At 36.3% G+C, this 21,179-nt stretch overlaps 2 protein-coding genes across 3 annotated transcripts; one reads left to right on the top strand and one right to left on the bottom strand.

Moving 5' to 3' along the window:
- The first annotated feature begins 6,080 nt into the window (after window positions 1-6,080).
- On the top strand, window positions 6,081-10,009 carry LOC113108961 (uncharacterized). Its single transcript, XM_026272406.1, has 3 exons — window positions 6,081-6,168; window positions 6,367-7,011; window positions 9,766-10,009. The coding sequence occupies exons 2-3, from the start codon at window positions 6,380-6,382 to the stop codon at window positions 10,007-10,009; spliced, it is 876 nt and encodes a 291-aa protein (XP_026128191.1). The 5' UTR covers window positions 6,081-6,168; window positions 6,367-6,379.
- Window positions 10,010-11,413: 1,404 nt separating this feature from the next.
- LOC113061380 (protein PAT1 homolog 1-like) lies at window positions 11,414-20,711 on the bottom strand. Of its 2 annotated transcripts, none has more exons than XM_026230471.1 (18): window positions 20,599-20,711; window positions 19,727-19,829; window positions 17,498-17,898; window positions 16,703-16,777; window positions 16,409-16,609; window positions 15,956-16,057; window positions 15,709-15,792; window positions 15,391-15,584; window positions 15,156-15,306; window positions 14,800-14,914; window positions 14,514-14,611; window positions 14,255-14,314; window positions 13,630-13,775; window positions 13,203-13,362; window positions 12,963-13,088; window positions 12,759-12,850; window positions 12,453-12,602; window positions 11,414-11,937 (listed from the first exon to the last, which is right to left on the bottom strand). In XM_026230471.1, exons 1-18 carry the CDS (start codon window positions 20,611-20,613, stop codon window positions 11,916-11,918), a joined length of 2,295 nt encoding a protein of 764 aa, XP_026086256.1. In that variant the 5' UTR covers window positions 20,614-20,711; the 3' UTR covers window positions 11,414-11,915. The 2 variants fall into 2 exon arrangements, with proteins under 2 accessions (XP_026086256.1, XP_026086346.1); XM_026230561.1 differs by having other exon boundaries at window positions 15,709-15,783.
- Window positions 20,712-21,179: the final 468 nt, after the last annotated feature.

Below are 21,179 nucleotides of genomic sequence, written 5' to 3'. Positions count from 1 at the left end.
ATTTATTAATTGATTAATAATTAATTGTCTGATTTCAATTAATAAAAAGGAACTGTTCACCCAGAGAGGAAAATTCTGTCATTATTTACAGACTTTCAAAACCAAGACAACCCAGATGTTCACTGCAGTAAAAAGAGGGATTGAAATTTATAGTTAATAATAAAATAGTAGTTTATATTAAATAATAAGATTAAATTCTATGACCGTGGGAAAAATAAACTAACGTTTATAAATAGTTATACCAGCTGGGTCACATGCACCTTCATGTTGATCATCCCATGCTTATAGGGGAAGGGTTATTTATTTTGTAGGCCCAAACTAATTTAGCTTATAAATATATGTTTTTGGTTTAATGTCTAAAATAAGGTCTTTGATTAACACAAGCTTACTAAAATGGGTTGAACGTCATGACACTAAACAGCTGAACCATAGACTGTAAAAAAATATGGGCCTAGTGTCCGTGACGTCACCCATTGAAGCTCAAAGTGTGCAGAGCATAGGTGCAGAGCAGGGGGCAAGGAACTCGACCGGAAGTTGAAGTCGGATGGGGGCTGCCATCTTTTAGCAGAACTTCACTTGCGTTAGCATTCCCATTGACTCCCAATCATTTTGGCGTCACTTTGACAGCGAATAACTTTACATCTGAGGCGTTTAAAGACTCCGTTTGTCCATTATTTATTTCTAAAGATACACGACAATGTATAAAGGGCTCCATTACCTTCTATGTTACATTATGGCCCGTATAAACAGTTTTTGTAAAAAATAGGCTAACGATTGCGTCATAACCACTCGTCTCTCTGTAGCATTACCGTACAGACAGGAGGAGAAGCTCGCAGGCAATTAACTTAATATGGCGTACTGGCGTTACATTTTAAAATACTATACAAAATAATTAATCAGAATACTTACTCCTGCTCACTCACGACAAAGAACTCCCCGCTCAAGCTCGCCGTCTCTGCAAGATTAACGATGGCAGTTTGCACGCACAGCGACTTAGAAGATTTACATCTGTCAGACAGGTTGCTGACGTCGTCAAGCTTCGTTTGAGTCTGCGCGTCAGAAACGGAAGTGCTAAAAATGGGCTTCACTTGTCTCAATTGAGTTCCAATGGGATCGCTGTGTCCATTTATTTTACTGTCTATGGTGCAGAGCGGGCCGTCGCCATCTTGGCAGCGCGTCACCACGCGACTCTCCCGGATAATCGAAAATGGGCAAAAAGGCGGGATCTAGCTGCTGAAGCCACGCCCACCTATCAATCCACCTGTCACTCAAGTGGCCACGCTCCTAATTATGCAGAACTTTAAGGCTTAATATATTTTAAAAGGATGAGTTCTAAAAAGAATTCACCCCCCTCATAGTTGTCATGAAGGGCAAAATTAGCAATATAGACCAAAATTATTTTTTGAACCAGGCTGTAAACGTTTTTTTCTGCTGTAAAGTTGGGCATTTTAACATGGGGAGTCTATGGGACTGACTCCCTTTTGCAGCCAGCCTCAAGCGTCCAGTCGATGAATTACAGTTTTAGTCACTTCCTTATTGGCCTCACGAGAGAGAGCGGGAGGTTGCCTCGAGCTGAACTCATCTGTCTAGTCCATTTATAATAATACTTTTACTATTCGACTCAAAAAAGAGAAAATGATTTTAAATAAAGACTGAAATAATTGTCAGAGGCTTGATGACGAACCTGTGAGTGTTATTGAACTGCCCCAGTTAAAGCTGCTGCAATGGGGACTTTTGACGCTCTAGCGGTTAATAAACAGAACTGCTTGCGTCTTGCGGAAGAATATTGTAGCCGGAACTACTTCTCCCTGTTTATGTCTATGAAGAATCACAAAGGTACTGGGTTACTCCGCCGCAGTACCCCCGAAGCAATCTAAAATAGTCCGAATATAAACACTTATTGTAGGTGTAGTGATTCAGGACAAGCTAAAAACACGGTTTGGAAAATGGATTCATGGTGTACTCGCTTATTATGTTCATTTTTCTACATTTTGAACACAAAAAAGGTTACGGACCGCAGCTCTGATTGGTTGTTTTTTTACCGGGAGCGATGGAGTTTCTGCAAATGGCAATAGGACACTGGGAGGAGCCAGTGGAGCTTGATTTTTTTTCACAGATTATCTGTCTCATATTCTACTGTCAGGACATAATGACAGGTTTAACAAATATGTAAAAAATATTTTTTTACCAAAGTTCCCTACAGCACCTTTAAGTTTTCTTATTCAACAAGAATTAATATAATTTATTAAAATGTTTTATTTGAATAATTTATGAAGCGGTTATGAGGCTGTAATACCTCAATAGTAATGACAGAAGAAAACACAATTTTCAAAGAAAGAAATAAAGAAACAGTTACAGGTTTTGCTTTACTGAAAACATTTATTTATCTTTTATTTTTTTGTATTTAACAAGTGCACTATTGTTGTGGTGGTTTGCTCATGATTGTGTTCATATTAAATATAAATTAAATATGAATATTTGTGAGACATTATACAGTTTAATATCAAGTAACTTTAGTGTAAATCTCCTCGTAACTGTCCTGCTCTGTATTTCTCTTTCCACACTAATGAGTGTGTCTTCATCACTACACACTTATAACCTGAAGAAAAAGAGAGTAGTTTCTGTTATGAGTTAATTGACATCAGCAAATATGCATTATCAGTGTCACAAAAATGAGATAAAGTTGAAGACATTTTATGTTATAACAAATTCAAATGTGTTAACTAGGGATGCACGATAATATCGGCACAATATCGGTATCGGCCGATAAAAGCTTAAAATGACCATTATCGGTATCGGCCGATATGAATATTTCTGCCGATGAGCCAAACCGATATTCTCCAAGTGAAATAATTGACCTGTTTTTCAGATGTGAATGTCTGTCTACATTTGTAAAATAATAAATTTATGGTAGAATCAGTACAGAAGAGAGACATGGATTTCTCTTCAGTAAAATTAAAGTTTAAATATATCAGTATATATTTGTATATATATCGATATCGGTATCGGCATCGGCCAAAATTATTTTGAAAATATCGGCATATCGAATATCGGCCAAAATCCAATATCGTGCATCCCTAGTGTTAACAACTAAAGATGAAACAACTAATTTCCTGAATATACAGCTGCTCTCTTTCTGCCTGCTAAACTATTGAAGAACTAAGGTCTTTATTATTTATTCAACTTAAATTTATATTTGAACTTTGAATGACTCAATCCATGCATCCACAGATACTAGTACTTAACATGACACAGACTGGAACAGTTTGTTGTCATAAACGGTGTTCATTGAATCATAACTTTTTCTTGAACAATAACAGTTGGAAATATTCAATAAAGTATAGTCACATTATAAGGGTAAAGAAATAGACTTATATAAACCTAAATATTTACTTTAGTATAACATATGAACATACATGCTAATTTTAAACACCAATTTATAACTTAACAAATTGAATTTTTATGACACTATGCCTCTATTAATATACTACGTTCTATGTGTTTTCTAGTCTTATGCATTAGACACGCACACTACAGTCAGTCTGCTTTACATTCACTTTCCCAGTTACTCACCTGATTATCCACAGCTGTAGAATGCGAACAATCCTTCAACAACAATAAATGATCCTATTAATAGACTGATCTTTTCTTTCTTGCTCAGCTTTAGGAGTCTATAGTTTCGTTACACAGAGTATTTGACTGATCCTGCCCTTATTTGAGTACAATATAAAGAATGTGTGTAGGCTAGTTTTTTTGCAGCATGTTTGTGTTTTGCACCACCCACTAACAGAGATATATAAAAAACACCTAATTGCTAGTCGTCACATACGCAGATCCTTCTTACAGCGGAATAACTCCAGGTGAAGTATCCTTTTGTTTATTTGTCTATTTTATTGCTTTTTGATAATAAAATCAACTTCACAGACATTATAGGTTCATGTAAACTTCACAGTGGATATTGTTCTTTAAATGTGCTTTTTAAAACTAAACCAGTAAGTAAAGAATTATGAAAACATCCTGGGCAAATGGGAGTAAAATAGAAAATATAATTGGATGTGTATGTGTAGATTCAACCAATAGAAAAAAAAGAAAGAAAAAAGGAATCTACACAGCAAACAAAATGCAAAGTTCAAGGTCCTTTTTTTTTTTACAACAAAAAGAAGTAACATAGATCATAGAGACAACAAATGATTAACTGAATCAGATGGACAATTAATTGAAAATGCTAAATAAGTAATAAACAATCAGCATCTAAAGGATGTAACCGCAATAGAAAGCAGGAAAGATTACTACCCTGCTACACAACAGCTGTGACATACTATATAAAAAAGCTTTCAGACTCTGATTAGTATTAGGCTGTTGAGTGTTGAATGTGTGTTTACAGAGGAATGAAATTCAGTATTTTCAGTGTTTTCTATACACAGAATGGGCCGACCGAGGAAGCTGAAAACATTGTCCGATCTGAAAGACACTGAGTTTGGTCAGCCACCGCCAAGACATGGTCTCAATCTGCTGTGCTGGTTTGCTCACAAATGTGTTGAGATTGACGACAACAACAGGATTATTGCACGATGCAACCTAGAAGATTTCGGTGTCCATCCATTCCATAATTCAGAAGGGATTCTTCCTGAATCTGGCCAGTACTACGAAATAGGCAACCTGCACCGTCCGGGCATGCTGCCTCGTTATGTTAAAAAATATTATAACATTAATGTACGTCAGAGCAACGCGGATCGCATTGTTGTTTCAGTCAGATCAAACGGGAATGAAACTTGGTTTACAAAGATTTATGTGACCCATCATTTAGGTGAGGGGAGTTTTGATGAGCACTCCACCTTCCACATCAGCCAAAGCCTCATCAGGAGCATTCAAAGCCTAAGTTGGTTCAAATTCATCAGACAAGTTAAGATCAGACATCGCCGTCATTACTGAGTTTATATGTACATCTTTGCAGTCTTTGTAGAAACTATTTCTGTGTTTTTCCAAATATATTTTTCTTTTAGATTTGGATTTGGATTGGCATGTGCTTTTATTAAATCTCACTGTGTGCTGTTAGCAGCAGCGACTGAAGTAACGAACTGCATCACATGCACGTGTTTATGATGATCATATTTACACTGGGGCTATATTAATGATTCAAATGGTTGAAAAGGGCTGTGTGATGTTTTATCAGTTTTTATTACCTTTATTCATGTGGTTTGTGACTTTCTTGCTTTGATTCATGTTTCAGATTTTTGTTTTGGATTTGTTTGCTCTTTTTCTGTGTGTTCCTCATCCTGGAATTTTTTCGGTCTGTTCTTCAATAAACTGATGTGATACTAATGTTCAACATGCTCAAATCTTCCTCATGACAAATATGGATGTTTTTAATGTGATGATATTAAACATTGTTTAGCAGATAAAATATTATTCATTCTTTCATAGAATTTTTTTTTTCTGTCCTGCATGGCATGATTTTCATGCACATTCTCTGCTAGTAAATTTAGTTCTGCCCAAAAAATGGAAGGATTATTCTTTATACAAGGTTCATTTTGAGATTTTCAACTTCCTGCTTCAGTGCTATTCTAGCAGTGATTGACTTGCATTTCCGGTCTTATTGAAAGTTTAATTTGGGAGGGAGACTGGGGTTGCTTTGTTATGTAGCAGAACAAACTCTAAAGCAACTTTGTGCAATTTAATGTTTAATTATCTCTTCCTGATTTGGCGTGTGGTCTAGTTTTTTAATGAAAGCAAAAAGCTAAAAGCAAAAAGGGGTGATGTTTCTTGCTCTTGAAATTGACAGGTGTCAAATATTTTGCCACGGTGTAACTCCTCCCCTGACACTGATATGGAAAACATCAGTTTCAGTTTGCAGATCTTTCCATCATCTACACACAGACTTGTCTGTAGATGATCCCCTCACTTAAGCAAGGTATGTTGGATTAATTTATTGATGTTTTTATATAACTTCACTTTTAAACCAATATTATTTATATTAGAAGTGTAGAACATCACACTGTAAAGATCATTTTTTGTTTAAGAACCTAATTACCATAAATTTCCCAGTTATGTGATTATTTATTTACTTATTTATGGCAGATCACCTCTCAAGTTCAGTTCAGTTCAGATCACAGAGTCTTCGTCTCACTGCAAGAGTCCTGGAGGATCAGGAAAGATCTTTCTGCTTGTGTAAGTGATCATCATCTGCTAATCTGTTTTACCAAAACGTCCTTATAAATGCTCTTTAAATGTTTGTTTTGTTTTTAAATAGTTGCATTTTCGCCTGTATATTTCATTTTAAAAAGAAAAGAAAATGATTTGAAATACAGGTGCTCTATTGTTTGAGTAAAACCAGTCCTGTTTCTTTCTTCTTTTTTTTTTCAACAGGATTGTCTGAAACATGATGAGAACCCTGCATGACTTGTCCGATCTGAAAGAGACCGGGTTCGGTCAGCCCCGTCCCAGACACGGTCTGAGCTTGCTGTGGTGGTTTGCTCATAATTGTGTTAAGATTGACTCCAACGGTCACATGACTGCAAAGTGTGACCTTGCAAATGGAGCATTTGGCTTTCATCGATTCTATAATAAGGAAACACTTCTTCCTAAAATTTATCTGCCATACTATGAGGTGGGCAACCTGAGCACCCCTGGGTCACTGCCTCTTTATGTCACAAGACATTACACAGGAGAGTTGGACAGCAGCAACAAAGATCGCATCATTGTTTCCTTTGACTCAGGCTGGAACAGGTTCCACCACATTTATGTGACACGGCACTCAGATCAGACAAACTTTGACCCGAGTCACACTTTCCGCATTAGCCTTGGTCTTCTGAGGGAAATTAAAAGGTTGAGCTATGAAGACTTCCTCAGAGAAACCATGAATGATCTGAAACCTTATCAGAGACGTAGAAATTCCATCACATTCTCACCACCCTCATTTTCACTTCAGTCACTGCAGGGTCAAAGGTCACACCAATCTCCTTGGCTTTTCTGTGCATGCTGCATCCTTCTGATTTGTGCACTGTTGCTTTTGTTTGTTTCTCTCAAAAGATAGTTTTGCTGTTTGTTTTTCTATTAGATTTTTGATAGAACAATTCTAATACATATAAATGCTTGACATTATATATTTACGATGTTAAGCATCACCTAATTTTATTTTAATGGTCACTGTAATTATATATGTGCATATCATTCATATTATATATGTTTTTATGATTATGATTTGTATGACAATGATCCAACGATGGACCAAACTAAATCGAACCCTACATTTATCTTGCTCAAGAAGGTGTTTTACTCTGATATTTGTCACAATAGAGAAAAAAAGGATGATCATAACTTTGCTTTCAGGCTGATTTATTTAATATAAATTGTAATCTTAATATTCGGTATAAATAAGTATCACCTCAATATCTAGCTTCTTTAGTTCTGTTCATGTTTGTTGTGTTGTTGGTTATTATTTTACATATTTTAAAAAATAGAATTAATAGCAAAGTTCTATGTTTGTGTGATGAAATATAAATTTCATCTCTGTTGATAAATGTTAAAATAAATTATATTTTATAATATGCTTAATAAATGAAATCTGAATGTTTAGCATTGTACAATTTAGTCAACAGTAGCTTTGATGTAAATCCACTCATTAACAGCTTCTTTAATGTGTTTCTCTATCCACACTCCACAGTGATGATAAAAACAAGCTACTGGTGAGTGTTAATATGGAGAAGTGTCATGATGACACGAGTAAGCATCATTTATGTATTCAGAGCCAGAGATCTATCTGAAGATGATAATAAATTAAGATTATTATCATTGTGCAGCATCCAAGTACAGAAACAACGAAATGCAGTTTGGATTCAACCAGAACTGCAAATAGCAATATGTTCATTAATATATGTATATATAAACTATTATTATAATTCTCAAAAAAAAAAAAAAAAAAAAATCTGCAAAAGCTGTTGTAGAGAAGGTGGAGACCAACTCAGTCCAAATGAAAAGGAGAACAAATGTACAATAATAATAATTTTACATTTAGCAGACATTTTTTTGTGTGTGTGTTCCCTGGGAAAAGAACCCACACACATTTGTGCTACTAACACAAATCTCTACCTCTGAGTCACAGGAACAATTACTAATGCTTATAGTAACTTTAGATTTTAAATTAAGAATTAGTGTAGGCCATAATAAACACTTTGAGGAGGATCATTTATAGAAGGACATTTAAATAAAGCAAAATACTGAAAGATAGTTAACTAAATCTGTATATCTGTATATCCTCAATATTTATATAGAGTCTCATAATGTATTTGCTGTCTATCCTCAATCGCTCAAATGGAAATGTGTTATTATTAGAGCTAAAGAAAACTAAATGTAATTCGACTTCCAAACAATATTGAAAGAGACTAAAAATACATTATGGGGAACAACTTATGCAGCTTTATACAGATATCAATGCCAATTGTTTTCAGCTTTATTTCTCCATAAAATGTATAATTGTATGTTAATGCAGTGATGTAATATTAATGCATAGTCAGTGAACTTTTTTTGACCATGCAATATAGACAGTACGTACTTGACTGTACACTTTATAATGCATTCGCTTTATTTATTTGTTTTATTACTTCATGAAAACAATGTATGTTAGAGTAATGAAGTGAATTCCAAACATGAAGAAGAAAATGTACATTTTGTTTAAAAAATGTGATTTAAAATATACTTCCACTTCAGGTTATTTAATAATGTACTTTGAAAGTATACTTTCACTGTATTTTTACAATGATCACTTTAAGCGCGCAGTTAAAATATATTCATAAAATATATTTAAGTAATGTGCAAATAAATAAACCAAACTTTCAATTCAAGTATATTTTTGTAATATATATATATCCATCTTCTTGGACTTTTAACAAATTAATAGATTTTTAAATGCTGTTCTTTTGGACTTTCTTATCATCAGTCAATTCTGAAAACAAAAAAAGTATCATGGTTTCCACAAAAATATGAAGCTGCAAAAACTGTTTTCAGCATTGATAATAAACAGAAATGTTTCTTGATCATAAAATCATCATATCAGAATGATTTCTGAAGAGCATGTGACACTGAAGACTGGAGGAATGGGTGATGAAGCTTTGCACCAAAGGAATACATTACGTTTTTTTATATATATATTAAAATAGTAAAAAATAACATTAAATAATTTGATCTTCCATTTCCATTGTGACTATTATGACTACTACAGTTTGAAATGTTAATAGTAAATGCATTATGTTTCCCATATTTTTAAAGCTCATATTTCACCTGAATCAATAACCTATGTATAGTATAGTGCTCCAAATGAAACAGAACAGTAGTAGGACACACCCATGAGACACACCCACTTCCAGTGACTTCCGTTTCCCCCCAAAATGAGCTTGTCTTCATCCTCTGCTTCACTCCTGCTGCTGCTGAGGATAAAACACATCAACACAGAAGAGAAGAATTCTGCAATTGTAACTTTGATTTGATAACAAAGAGGTACAGTTTTCTTCTTTTTCTGTTTACACTCAAAGAGTTATTTTGTTTGTAACTTCTACTATTTGATTCTTGCAAGATCAGTCATGTGTGATGAATTTGATAAGTGTGCTACATTAATAAGCTCTCCATTAATTAAATTCAGAAATTTTGAAATTTAGTTATCATAAAGAGAACTTGCCAAATATTAACTTGAAGGTTTAAATAAGTAAAATTATATCTTTGTCTTTCCATCAGATGAATCCCTTGCCGAAAAAAATCACATCTATACCCCAGCTACAAAGAGTGTGGATTGGGTCAGCCGTGGCCCAGACATGGACTCGAGCTCTTGTACTGGTTTGATAAAGAATGGTTTCTGGTGTGTGACCCCATGGAGGAAGACTTTGGCTTTCACCTCTTTGAGAACAGATGCAGTAAACATAAAGGGAGTCACAACACAACACCGGCCAGCAAGACGACAGCAATGCAGATCGCATCATTGTCACCGATCACGGAGAGAGGTTTGGGAAAATTCACGTGACCATGCACGAAGATCAGTCAAGTTTTGATCCATACGCAACATTTCACATCTCCAGGAAGCTCCTGAAGATAATCAAATCATTCCCCAATCTAGATGTCTTTCTGCTGACCATTGGCTTTCAGAAGCCAGCTTTCCAGTTGAGTCCTACTTACGTAGAATGTGTCTGTAGCTGTACCATACTCTGAAATCATTTGGGAGGAAAAGTTGCAGGGAAAGTCTCTTGAGATGTACAGTGCAAGGTCAAAAGAAAGGAGCAGAAGTATGCATTAGATTTAGTAGTCTAGATGATCTGAACGAACAGTAGAAGATGTATATGTTTAGCAACAGAAAGATGTGCTCATCTACAGACAGAAATTACCGTGAATAAAAACTAGCAAAACAAGCAAACTGCAGACTTATCTGGGTATTTGTTGTAAAAGAAGGGCACTGTATGTTTATTCAACTATTCTGTTACTAGAGATCTTTCATTAGCAGGGAAGAATCGGAGTAAACTGAGCTTTATAAAGAGATAGTTCACTCAATCACCTGCTTAATATTCAGGCACTAGTTTGGACAGTGGACAAGTGAAGAGACCATTTTATTCTTGCCTCTAAAACCTTATCATCATGTAAATGGATTAACTGTTAATCACAGGTAAATAATGAGAAACGTGAAATGTGGATTAAAAGTGATCCAAGATATAGAATGACTTGGGGTTAACATTATTCATTCAATTAAAATGATGAATAACTTTGAAATGCTTGCAAATACCTTAGCTAGCATTTTTTCCTATAAAAGTGCTCGTACAGGGCGAGTGGATGCTGTGTAGGAAAGTGTCTCATGAAGGTCAGCTGATAAAACAGCTGGAAGAATTTCTCCCCATGAGCTCTTATTATAAATCACTTTGACTATGGAGGGAAAATATAAATTACATTTCTTCCCACAATATAACCTGCAGAAGCCAGATGTTTTGTTATACACTCTGTATTTTGTTAAAGCCCATTTAATGTGATAGGCCAGTTTGTTTATTGAAATCAAGCAGCATGAAGTTGATAAAGGAGAGAGATGATAAAAATGAGCAGAGATACTGTCTTAATCAAAGCTATGAGAGAAACACTTTCAAGGTCTAAGCAAAAGGGACGGAAATTTCCTCCGTTGTGACCTTGAAGACACTTATCAGCTGGTGTGAGAAGACCGCTTTCTCTCAAAGAAAAGTCTGTTCTGCACAAAGTAATTAACTTCTTCCTCCAACCGGACTGAACTCAACCTTGAGCACGCAGAGCCCAGTAAAAATAAAAAAGTTATTATTACTGTAATGGGAATCACCATTGCATATAATATAGTAAAATGAGAATTTGGGAGGAAAAAATACAACTTTTATAAAGGTTTTCCAGATGTATAGGAAACTCCACTAAGACGCCAATCTTTGTATAATAGAAAGTTTTAATTTCATGTTTATCACAGCCATCGAGTCAAGATATTTAAAAATGAAGAATACCTTTGTTTAAACTTTCATTTAAACTCACAGACACACTTGCACATTCACTCTTTTGCAAACATACATTAAGCTGCAGTGTATGGGAAAAATTAAGATATTAATGTACAGCACAATTATCCTCAAATCTGTGCGTCTATAAATAAGGTCGAATGTTTGTCATGATTGAGACATTTCACAGCCACACGCTGCGGTCCCTTTCTGTTCAGAGCTCACCCTAATGGAAGCTAAAATACATAAACCTGATCGCCTTTATTGACAAACCTGTGGACAACAGTTTATTACCATTTAAACATTATTCTTACCTATTGTGACTTATAACAACGAAGGAAAAGTGACCTGGCCATACCCTCCAACAAATCACACAAATCTGCTCATTCACAAATACATTAACAGTCAGTCTCTCAACAACAGCCACGTCTGAAGTCACTTCTACCTGGTCAGGGCTGTGATCCTGAAAAACAAAAAAAATAAATGAAAGGCCTAAATGACCTGATCCATTCCTTTTTACCTTCATCTGATCACATCTAACACTGAACACAAAACCAAACATTATAAAACATTATGTCTTTTAGGACAATGATATGGAGTATTCGTTTTATATTTGCAAAAATCTTACTTCAATCAAAAGCTCATGCATGCATATATTTAATATATAAATAACTTAAATTTAATGTCTAAAAATGCCACCAGCTCTAAAAACAAAAGTGCAATTTTTGCATATACATGTATAAATTATGTTATAACAATTAAAAAAAAAAATACATATATGTTTTTTTTTTTTTTTTTACTTATTTTTTGTGTGTGTGTGTGATTTCCATTAATCTCAGTATATTTAAACCAAAAAGAACAGGAATCACAAATATACACAGGTAAATACATCTTAAATTTTTTAAATATGGATCAGTCTCAGTGTCTTAAATCCACTTCAAATCTTGAGCTTGTGTGTATTTCAGTGGACAAACTCACTGTAGCTTCTCCTGCAAGAGCTCGAGTCTCTGCCGGTCCACATATCGAGAGAACAGTGACACTAGGTTTGGGGGAGTGAACAGCGGTGACGAGAGTGCAGAGGACGGGACCTTCAAGAGCTCCCGCGTCACAGAGAACACCAATTCAGTCCTGGAAACAGAAAGAAAAGATTGGGAAGAAGAACAGGAAAAAAAATCGAATCATGATGAAATACTGCAACACTAGCCACTTTCACACATGAAAACCTGTGGAATACCTAGCATGCATGCAGTGGAAACGGGTAATAAAACACTGACAGGTGCTCACCAACGGTTATCATCCATGAGCTGACAGTTGGGATCGGAGCTCTGCATCCTCTCTCCTTCACTCAGAATCAGATAGAGCAACGTCACTCCAAACTGACAAACACAACAACACATGCTACTGAAATATCATTGCTTGGTTCAACAAAAAGACAGCATGTCAGTGCCATTATTCAAAAAAAAAAATGAAACAAATTGACAGGGATACCTTATTTTGCAGCACAAGGGGTAGCTGTCCTTCCCTGCCCTGCAGCTCCTGGAGGAGATCGGTGAGGGAGGTACTCGACAAGCACTGGATTACTGCCGTCACTGGCTTTACCAGCCAACACAGCACCTATGAGAGAGAGAGCATGCAAATGAGAAGACAGACTCTTCTTCCTAGTGCTAATCATAACCTATAGAACTTTCCACATCTTATTCACAAAGACACACTCGTCTCTGATCGTACCTGGTCTTGTTTGTCTTTCTTGGCCAGGGCTGGAAGGTTCCTGGCTATTCCCATGACAACGGCAGCAGCCTGGGGCTGTGGCAGGAAGGGGAGGAGTCTGGAGATGAGGCGTTTCCCCTTTCGCACAGACATGATCATCAAGCACTGCTCATCGCTCACTCTGCAGAAGGAAGGAAAGTAGGTCATTACAATCACAAACCTTCAGTTGTTAATATCAGCGATTTCACACAGCTTTTTGTGTTTATTAAAAAATATGATCATAAAACTATTTCTCAACTAGGTAGACATTGCTTTATGTTTTGCTTTTTGCTCATTCAAAAATAGCAGAGAAGTCCTGAATTTCAGTCTAAAGATCCAGGACTTCCCATCTGAGGGCCACTGTGATCAAACAGGCCTGTACTCATGTGGCTCTTCCTGTCGCACTCACCGGTCATCCCACTCTTTTTCTCGGAGGGAGTTGTAGAGCTGCACCGTGTGGGCTTTATGCTGTTCTAGCAGGGCATCTCTTTGGTGCTCAGGGGTCTGCAAGAACTTCTTCTCAAAGTCTTGCACTTCTAATAATAGACTGTACATCTACATCATAAAAAATACAGGTTATATTGTATTATTATTTGTTGTCCATTTAAACATTTCTCAGTCTTACCATGTAAACATTCAAGTATTTTAAACCATTCAAGCACAAGAAGATGTGAAAGATAATTTGTTATGTTGGTAAGGCTAATAGTTAATCCCTGTGGTATCAAATTATTGAGAATTGTGAAATTTCACTGGAATCTAAAATGTTTGTGTCATAACCCTATTAATTAGAATATAAGGTTACATAGGACAAAAACTATGAAAACAGCAAAAAAAAATTTACTTATTTGTGGCTAGTGAAAATTGACAAAATCTTAGCATTGAGCCCTGAATTAGGATTAATAATAATAATAATAATAATAATAATAATAATAATGTGGTCTTTTTTTTTTTTTACTTTTTTAATATTAATCACCTAAATCAGAATAAAAACAGTATGGATATAAAAAAAATATTAAAACTTTCTCCACTCTTACCTTCTCCACAGTGTAAAGGATTTGCCGTCTTTTATTCCACACTTGCTTTTCTCTTTTTTCCTGAAAAATTACAAAATAACATTTGTACAAAGAAACCCTACAATAATAGCATGCACCTTTTGGATAAACCCTTTATTCAAGAAGAAAAATGCATTACCAGGGCCAGACAGTTTTTTTATTTTGGGGTCCAGTCATAAGTAACCAAAAAATGCCTCATAAGTGGTTTTATGTAAAAGGGGTGAGGGGAAAGAGTGCTGACCTCATCATCAGTGCGAGTGGTCACCACAGCATCAATCATTTTCCTTGGATTGTTCACACTGGAGACAGTGAGTTTTCCTAATGAGCCGGCAAACTGCACTGTGACACAAACACAATCACAGAGTATCACATCATTAGAACGGATCATGACCTGACAGAAATGCGCAAAATAAAATATAAATTTTATTAAATCAATTAAATATGAATTTTGGACCCTGCTTACAGAACACTAAGACATACATTTGTTAATAAAGGCCACTTTGCCATGTCTTGTTTTTTTTTTTTACCTGGCCGATAGGTGTGCTCCAGTTTAGCCACCTGAGGAGTGATGAGTTTGGTGGTGTGCTCCTTCCTGGTGTCTCGGTCCCGCTCCTGACGCTTCTCCATCTTCTCATAATAATTCTGCAAAATAAGAATAGATAAGCACTATAAACCAGCAATATCTCCACAACATTTTACAATGATGTTTCTCAAAAAAATAAAAAGAAAATAACTAAACTTTAACGATTATCGATAAACATTGATTTCTCAAGCCTTGTCTGATTGTTTAAAACAGTTTAACAAGCTTTGAAGAATTTAAGCAAAGGTTTACATTTGAAATGATGTGTCAGTCTTGGGTAAATACAGGTAAAAGTGTGATTACCTGGTAATAGTAGTCATCCAGATATGGATCAGTGCTTTGCAGCTGCATCATTTGGATTCTTGCTACCCATTCCTTCTCTCTTTGTGTCATCAGATTGCTGTAAGGATCTCTGTTTCTCCTGTCTCCAACACCTCTCCCGCTGACATGATCACTGAGTGTAAGAGAGACACAGAAACATTTACATGAGGCCTTTCAAAGTGGTGCTTCATCCAGGGAGAGGACTGATGGTACCCACCCCATGCCTCTGTTCTGCATCCTCTGGTTGAGCATCCTGCGGTGCTGTGGGTGGAGGTGGGTGGTGTTGTGTCGGATGGGTGCGTGTCCGAGAGGTGGTCCGTGGGGACCCAACCTAGGGCCGGACTGCCCAAAGAACGGCCTGAAACCCCCGACACCTCCCTGAAATAATGGGGGAGCTGGACCACGTTGGAACTGGCCAACATGAAGAGCGTAGCACAAGATAAAAAGAAAGTTTGCCATGTTTATGTTTTGAACATGGAAACTGTAGAATTACTCTTACTAAATGGTGTTTACAGTGACGGTCTCATTAGCTTACCTGAGAGTTGAGAAGTTGGGCTCTCTGTATCTGAGACAGAACAGGACCAACACCAGGGAATGGAGGATGGGTCAACTGTGAGCTCTGAGCGGATAGATATCAAAACGGATATGAAACCACATGTCCCCTAAAGAGAGCCCTTAAATAGGCATCAAACTCTGGAAAAGAGTTAACAGCTTTGCAATGTATTACAGCACCACCATCAAGCTGCTGGAATTTAGTTATTCTGAAGTGATCTGGGACTTACAGCGATGCTCCGGAGGTTGTTGGGGGACAGACGATCAGGGAAGGGAGGTGGATAGCGCATTGGCATAGAGGCTCTCACATGAATGGCTGAAGGGTGATTATTCTGAAGAAATGAAACAAAAACATGCAGTCAGTGAACCACTTTAATTCACTGTAAATCATTGCATCACCCATAAATTTTAAATGCATATCTATAAAAATTCCTTGGTTAAATTAAGAAGAAAAAAGTACATGTTCTTGTGCACTTTTAAACAATTTTAATGCTTACATTTTTAGCTAATGGAACTGTTGTTTCATTTAAAAAATGATAGTTCCTCTGACTGATAAAAAGACTTATTTAAAAATAAACTACTTTTAAACTACATTTTAAACTACATTTTAAAATGCAATCAAGTCAAAACCATTATTTTTTGTATTAATAATTCCACATTTTTTAATGGCGATGTCATCTTACCTGCTGATTGTGGACATGACTCATGGGCTGTTTTGGAGGTGTTCCAATAGGTACAGCTCTTACAGGTGGACTTCCAATCACAGGTGAGCTGGAGCGAGGAGGTGGAACCCTTTCAGACAAATCTCGCCCTTCTTCTCTGCTCAGTGCGGGAGGTCGATTCGGAAGCCCAACCTCTTTGATAATGGACATAAGTGTTTTGTCCTGAGTAGTGAATGAAGACATTTAGAAGAACAGCACAGAAAGACAATCAAGCAAACTCAAGGAAGCTTTTTTTAGTATATACATGTGCTTTACCTCTTTTTGAGCGAGTAGTCCAGAACTAACAGGACTGAAGCCCATACTGTTCTCCCAAATACTGTGAGAATTTATCTATGGGGAGGAAATATTGGTAATTTATAATGAATATTTAAATATCACAGTGACAAATTTGCATGGTTTTCTTTGACACATCATAAAATAAACCTAAGCATGCTGCTAATTTAACCTGAAGGCTCCTACATATGTTTAAATGCTATTTTATCCACCTGCATTTAAGGCAGACTAAACATAAAAACAATGTAAGAAAACACAATTGGAACCTGCAAATTAAATTACATTGAAAAAACATTACAATTTATAATCTAGAGATGTTAATCTCTCAACTTGATTAACAATTATAATCAAGTTGAGAAATGTAACAATTATTAATAAATAAAAATATTAAAATGAGAAATATTACTACTGTAATTTTAATTTAAAAAAATATATATTTCAAAAAGGTATTTAAGAAAACGTTTAAAACACCAGATTTTAAATTGCTCACGTAAAAGCACAAAGTGTGCTCTACTATTAAATATATAGCAAATATACTGAATTAAAATAAAAGTCTTTGCAATGCAATAATTAGTGTATTGGCTTTATTTAAACTAATTGTGCAGCCCTATTTTACACGTGGCAAACATGTAGCATATTGGCACACCCTTAAAATACCTGTTTGTTAAAGTTAACTGCTGCAATACACACCTTGATGATTTTCCTGCTCTTAAACAGATTTGCAAACTAATTCATATCAATAACAGCTTTATTTTATGGTGATACTATCACACAAACCTGTGACAGAGGAGCCGGCCCTCTATGCAGGACACGCTGCTGTTGTTGGTAGTTCAGCAGCAGAGACGACTGTCCAGCTAATCCCGAGGGCTGAGGAGTCTGACCGGACAGCATCAGAGGACGTAGAGATCTGTCTGAGCTGGCGGCACCCACTCCAGCAATAGCAGGATCCGAGCCCAAGATGAGGTGAGTCAGTGACTCCGCAAGGTCACCACCACCCCGTTCATCTATGCTAGGGTAGAGCCGGGAGGAAGAGGAGGGTGGAAGAGGGGCCGATGATTGGGCATCGCTGCCACTGAGAGGGAGATCAACAGAGGAGGGGTCACCTTCTCCATGCACCTCGTCTCGTACCAGCTCATCAAGCTCTGCGAGGCGGGCATGCTCCTCCTGCCAATCATCATCTAGAGAGGAAAAAACACAAGGTGATGTTACAATCTGATAGGCCAAGATTTGACGATACTAAAATCGATACAGCTGACCCTGTATCGATATTGTGCCACGTGCACAGCAGTGGACAGTGCTTAATTTGAATACAAGAATATGGTTTAGAATATGGTAGAAAAGTGCAAGGTTTCTAAAATGAATAGAGCTTAATATATATAGGCTACAACAAGGTTGAATCTGACGGCACAGGAACAAAACCGGGGTTGCCTTATATAAAAAGATGTTATCCCTGAAACATTGCGCAATACCCGTTAAATATCGGTTAAGTGTGTTACTTATCTTTGTCAACCTGGCAACCCTGTGCAGGCTTGCTTTCTGCAAACACCCGTTAGCTTACAGTTCAGCGCTCTCCACTTCAATATTCTTTTCTCAGAACATTGTAATTTATCAAGTGTTTATTTACGAGAGAGAGAGAGAGAGAGAGACAGAAAGAGAAAGAGAGGAGAGAGGCTTTGCACATAATAATTACCTCCGTTTTGTCGCATTTCTCTATTAACAGTGGAGCTGTGGCTTTAATTCCTTAACAATGATGTTACCAGCTCCTTGTTGAGAAAGATAATGTAGCTCTTGAGCAATTAAGCAATGTATAGTTTATAAAAATATGCAGGGCAGTGTACGGGTTGGTACAAGTTTCGGCTGTTTTTTTTTCGATTGTGGATCTAATGACGTAGACGAGAACGGAACTCTTAAAGAGGAGAGTGAGACCGCACACATCAACGTGCTTCAAAATCGTCGACAGCGCTGCATAGGATTTGTTCGAGAATGCCTCCAAATAAGTGCATTTTTGGATGTGAGGGAGAGTTTACAGTGTACACCTTTCCAAAGAACCTAGTGTTACATGAACAGTGGATGCAATTTGTATTTCCGGGGCAGCGACGGAGTGTAGCAAGTGCCTTTGTGTTCTGGTCATTTGAGTGATGAATGTTTTATAAACAAGGCCCAAGTCAACGCTGGACTTGCACATCGTTTGCTATTAAAACATGGAGCCATCCCTGTGCAGTCCTGTATCGTGATACGTATTGTATCATGACTTTGCTGGTGATACACAAGCCTAATGCCAGTGTAACTTAGATGTGGTACAATAAAATAATTGTAAAAAAAAAAAATCTAATTATTGAAAATGTAACCTTTAGACAAAACACATACCTAATGTTTGCATATGTTTTATGTTTTCTATCATATCTGATACACCAAGCTTTTATGGCTCATATACTACGATACAGTGAGAGTATAGAGCTCAAAAAGGCCCAAAGTGAGCAAAAATATGCAATTTGGCGCAGTTACTGACACTTATACCAAAAAGTAACAAAGTTTTGATTAGTGAGATCTTATATAGATAAAATGCAAATAAATATCAGTTTTCATACTATTTTTCCCAGTGATATGTCTTAGTAAAATGATTTTTAAGTACTTAGTTTTGTGAAGTTTTTATTATCGGAGGCAAAACATAAAATGCAATGCATGAAGATTGAAAGAAGGACAAATAAACCTTCCTTAATAAACCTGACATTTTAACATTATTTTTCTAAATAAAATAAAAAAACAACAAACAACAACATGAAGGTGGATGTTTTTAAAATTACACTAAAATGCCTTTAACATGCTAAACAAAAAAAGCACAAACTATCAATCAGTGATCTAAAGGCTAGGATGGTGTACCAAGAGTTATTTTCAATGGTTTTATTTATATTGGTAATTTAGAGGCATTAGAAGTCTATGTCTCAAATATGATACTGTAAGCTTTGTAGAGTAAATTCATAATTCCAGGATTGTCAGAAAACTTACCGATTGCACCCGCACCGAAAGTGTCATCATTGAACTGGTCAATTTCATCTTCTTCCTCTACCAACCCTTCCTCCTCCTCCAGGGTGCAGTCATCGTCAAAAGACTGTAAAACAACACAGAAGCCAGACTAAATATATACATTTGCAATATGCAATAAAAAAAGGGCTCTATGGAGGTGGAAAACATAGACCTCTGGTCTTAAGGAAAGATGCTGCTGCAGCCACATACTGTGCTTCTGTTACCAAAGACTAACATGATCAGTGTTAATCATCCAGGACCTTCATCAACTAAAAAGATGAATAACTTATTAGAAACTTTTACCAATACTAAGGAAGCAAACCGCAGTAACATCTTATGTTCTAGAAAGCTGCAAAAACATGCAAATAAATAAATAAAAATAAATAAAGATAAAAAAAAAACATCTATGCTCCGAAAACATCATTCTTAGAGTGAAGAGATCTATTAAAACTGCTTGGAAACTGAAAGTGATCGCAGTGCGTTAACGTTGCATTGCCCGGTTAGTTGACGTAACGTTACTAGCACGGCCTCGCTAACATGCTAACAAGACCAAATGTTTAATATCACACATCTGGGCCACACTCAAAGCAAAACATCAGGTATTTGCTATGAACAGCTGGCTATTATAAATTTCACGAAGCTTGTACGTCTTGTTCAATATCAGGAACAGAAGGAACTGACGGTTAGGCCTTACAAACAATTTTAGCTCGCTGTAGGTAACGTTAGGGTCGAAAAACAAAGCGACAAATATCCATCAAAATCTGAGTACAAATCTTCTAAATAGCACTTTTCTAATTACTTTTCTTTAAAAAGAGCAAATCTGACGTGTACTACGTAAAAAAGAAACCATTTACCTGAAAATGGAACATGTGTCTGTTAAAAAATGATCTCGTTCGTTTGTTTCTGCTGCGCGAGACGCCGCGCGCGCTCAACACAACGTCATTCCGCGCGCGCGCGCGCGCTTAAACATCAAAGAAGTGAATAATATTGCCGTTTATGTGTCATGAAAGATCCAACTTTCTGATCACGTATTTTGGAATCCTGTTAAAAGATATATATATTAAAAAATGTGATGCAGTAAATCGATTACAAATTATGGCAGGAAAGGAATTCCAATGGGTTTCTTGACTAGAAAATATAACACAGCTGTTACGATGTCCGAATAAAATTAAGAAAATGAAAAGCATAATGGTATTATTAAACTTACATCAAAATATCAATACTGTGGTATATGAATGAGGTTATTATTTAATACCATGGTAAATAGGAGATCAGGGAAAGTTGTCACAAACTTTATTTTAGCAACTACAACGATTTGTGTCAAAAGTCAAAATAGAATCATCCCAATGAAATTTTGATAAATAGTTCTTGTTGTTGTTTAAATGTACGATCTCTAAAGATATATGGCAACAACATTAACAGCACTGACAACATT

This window comes from Carassius auratus, chromosome 1 (assembly GCF_003368295.1).
Source record: "Carassius auratus strain Wakin chromosome 1, ASM336829v1, whole genome shotgun sequence".
Lineage (NCBI taxonomy): Eukaryota > Metazoa > Chordata > Actinopteri > Cypriniformes > Cyprinidae > Carassius > Carassius auratus.
The sequence above is the reverse complement of the archived record's forward strand: the minus strand, read 5'-3'. Positions and strand labels throughout refer to the sequence as shown.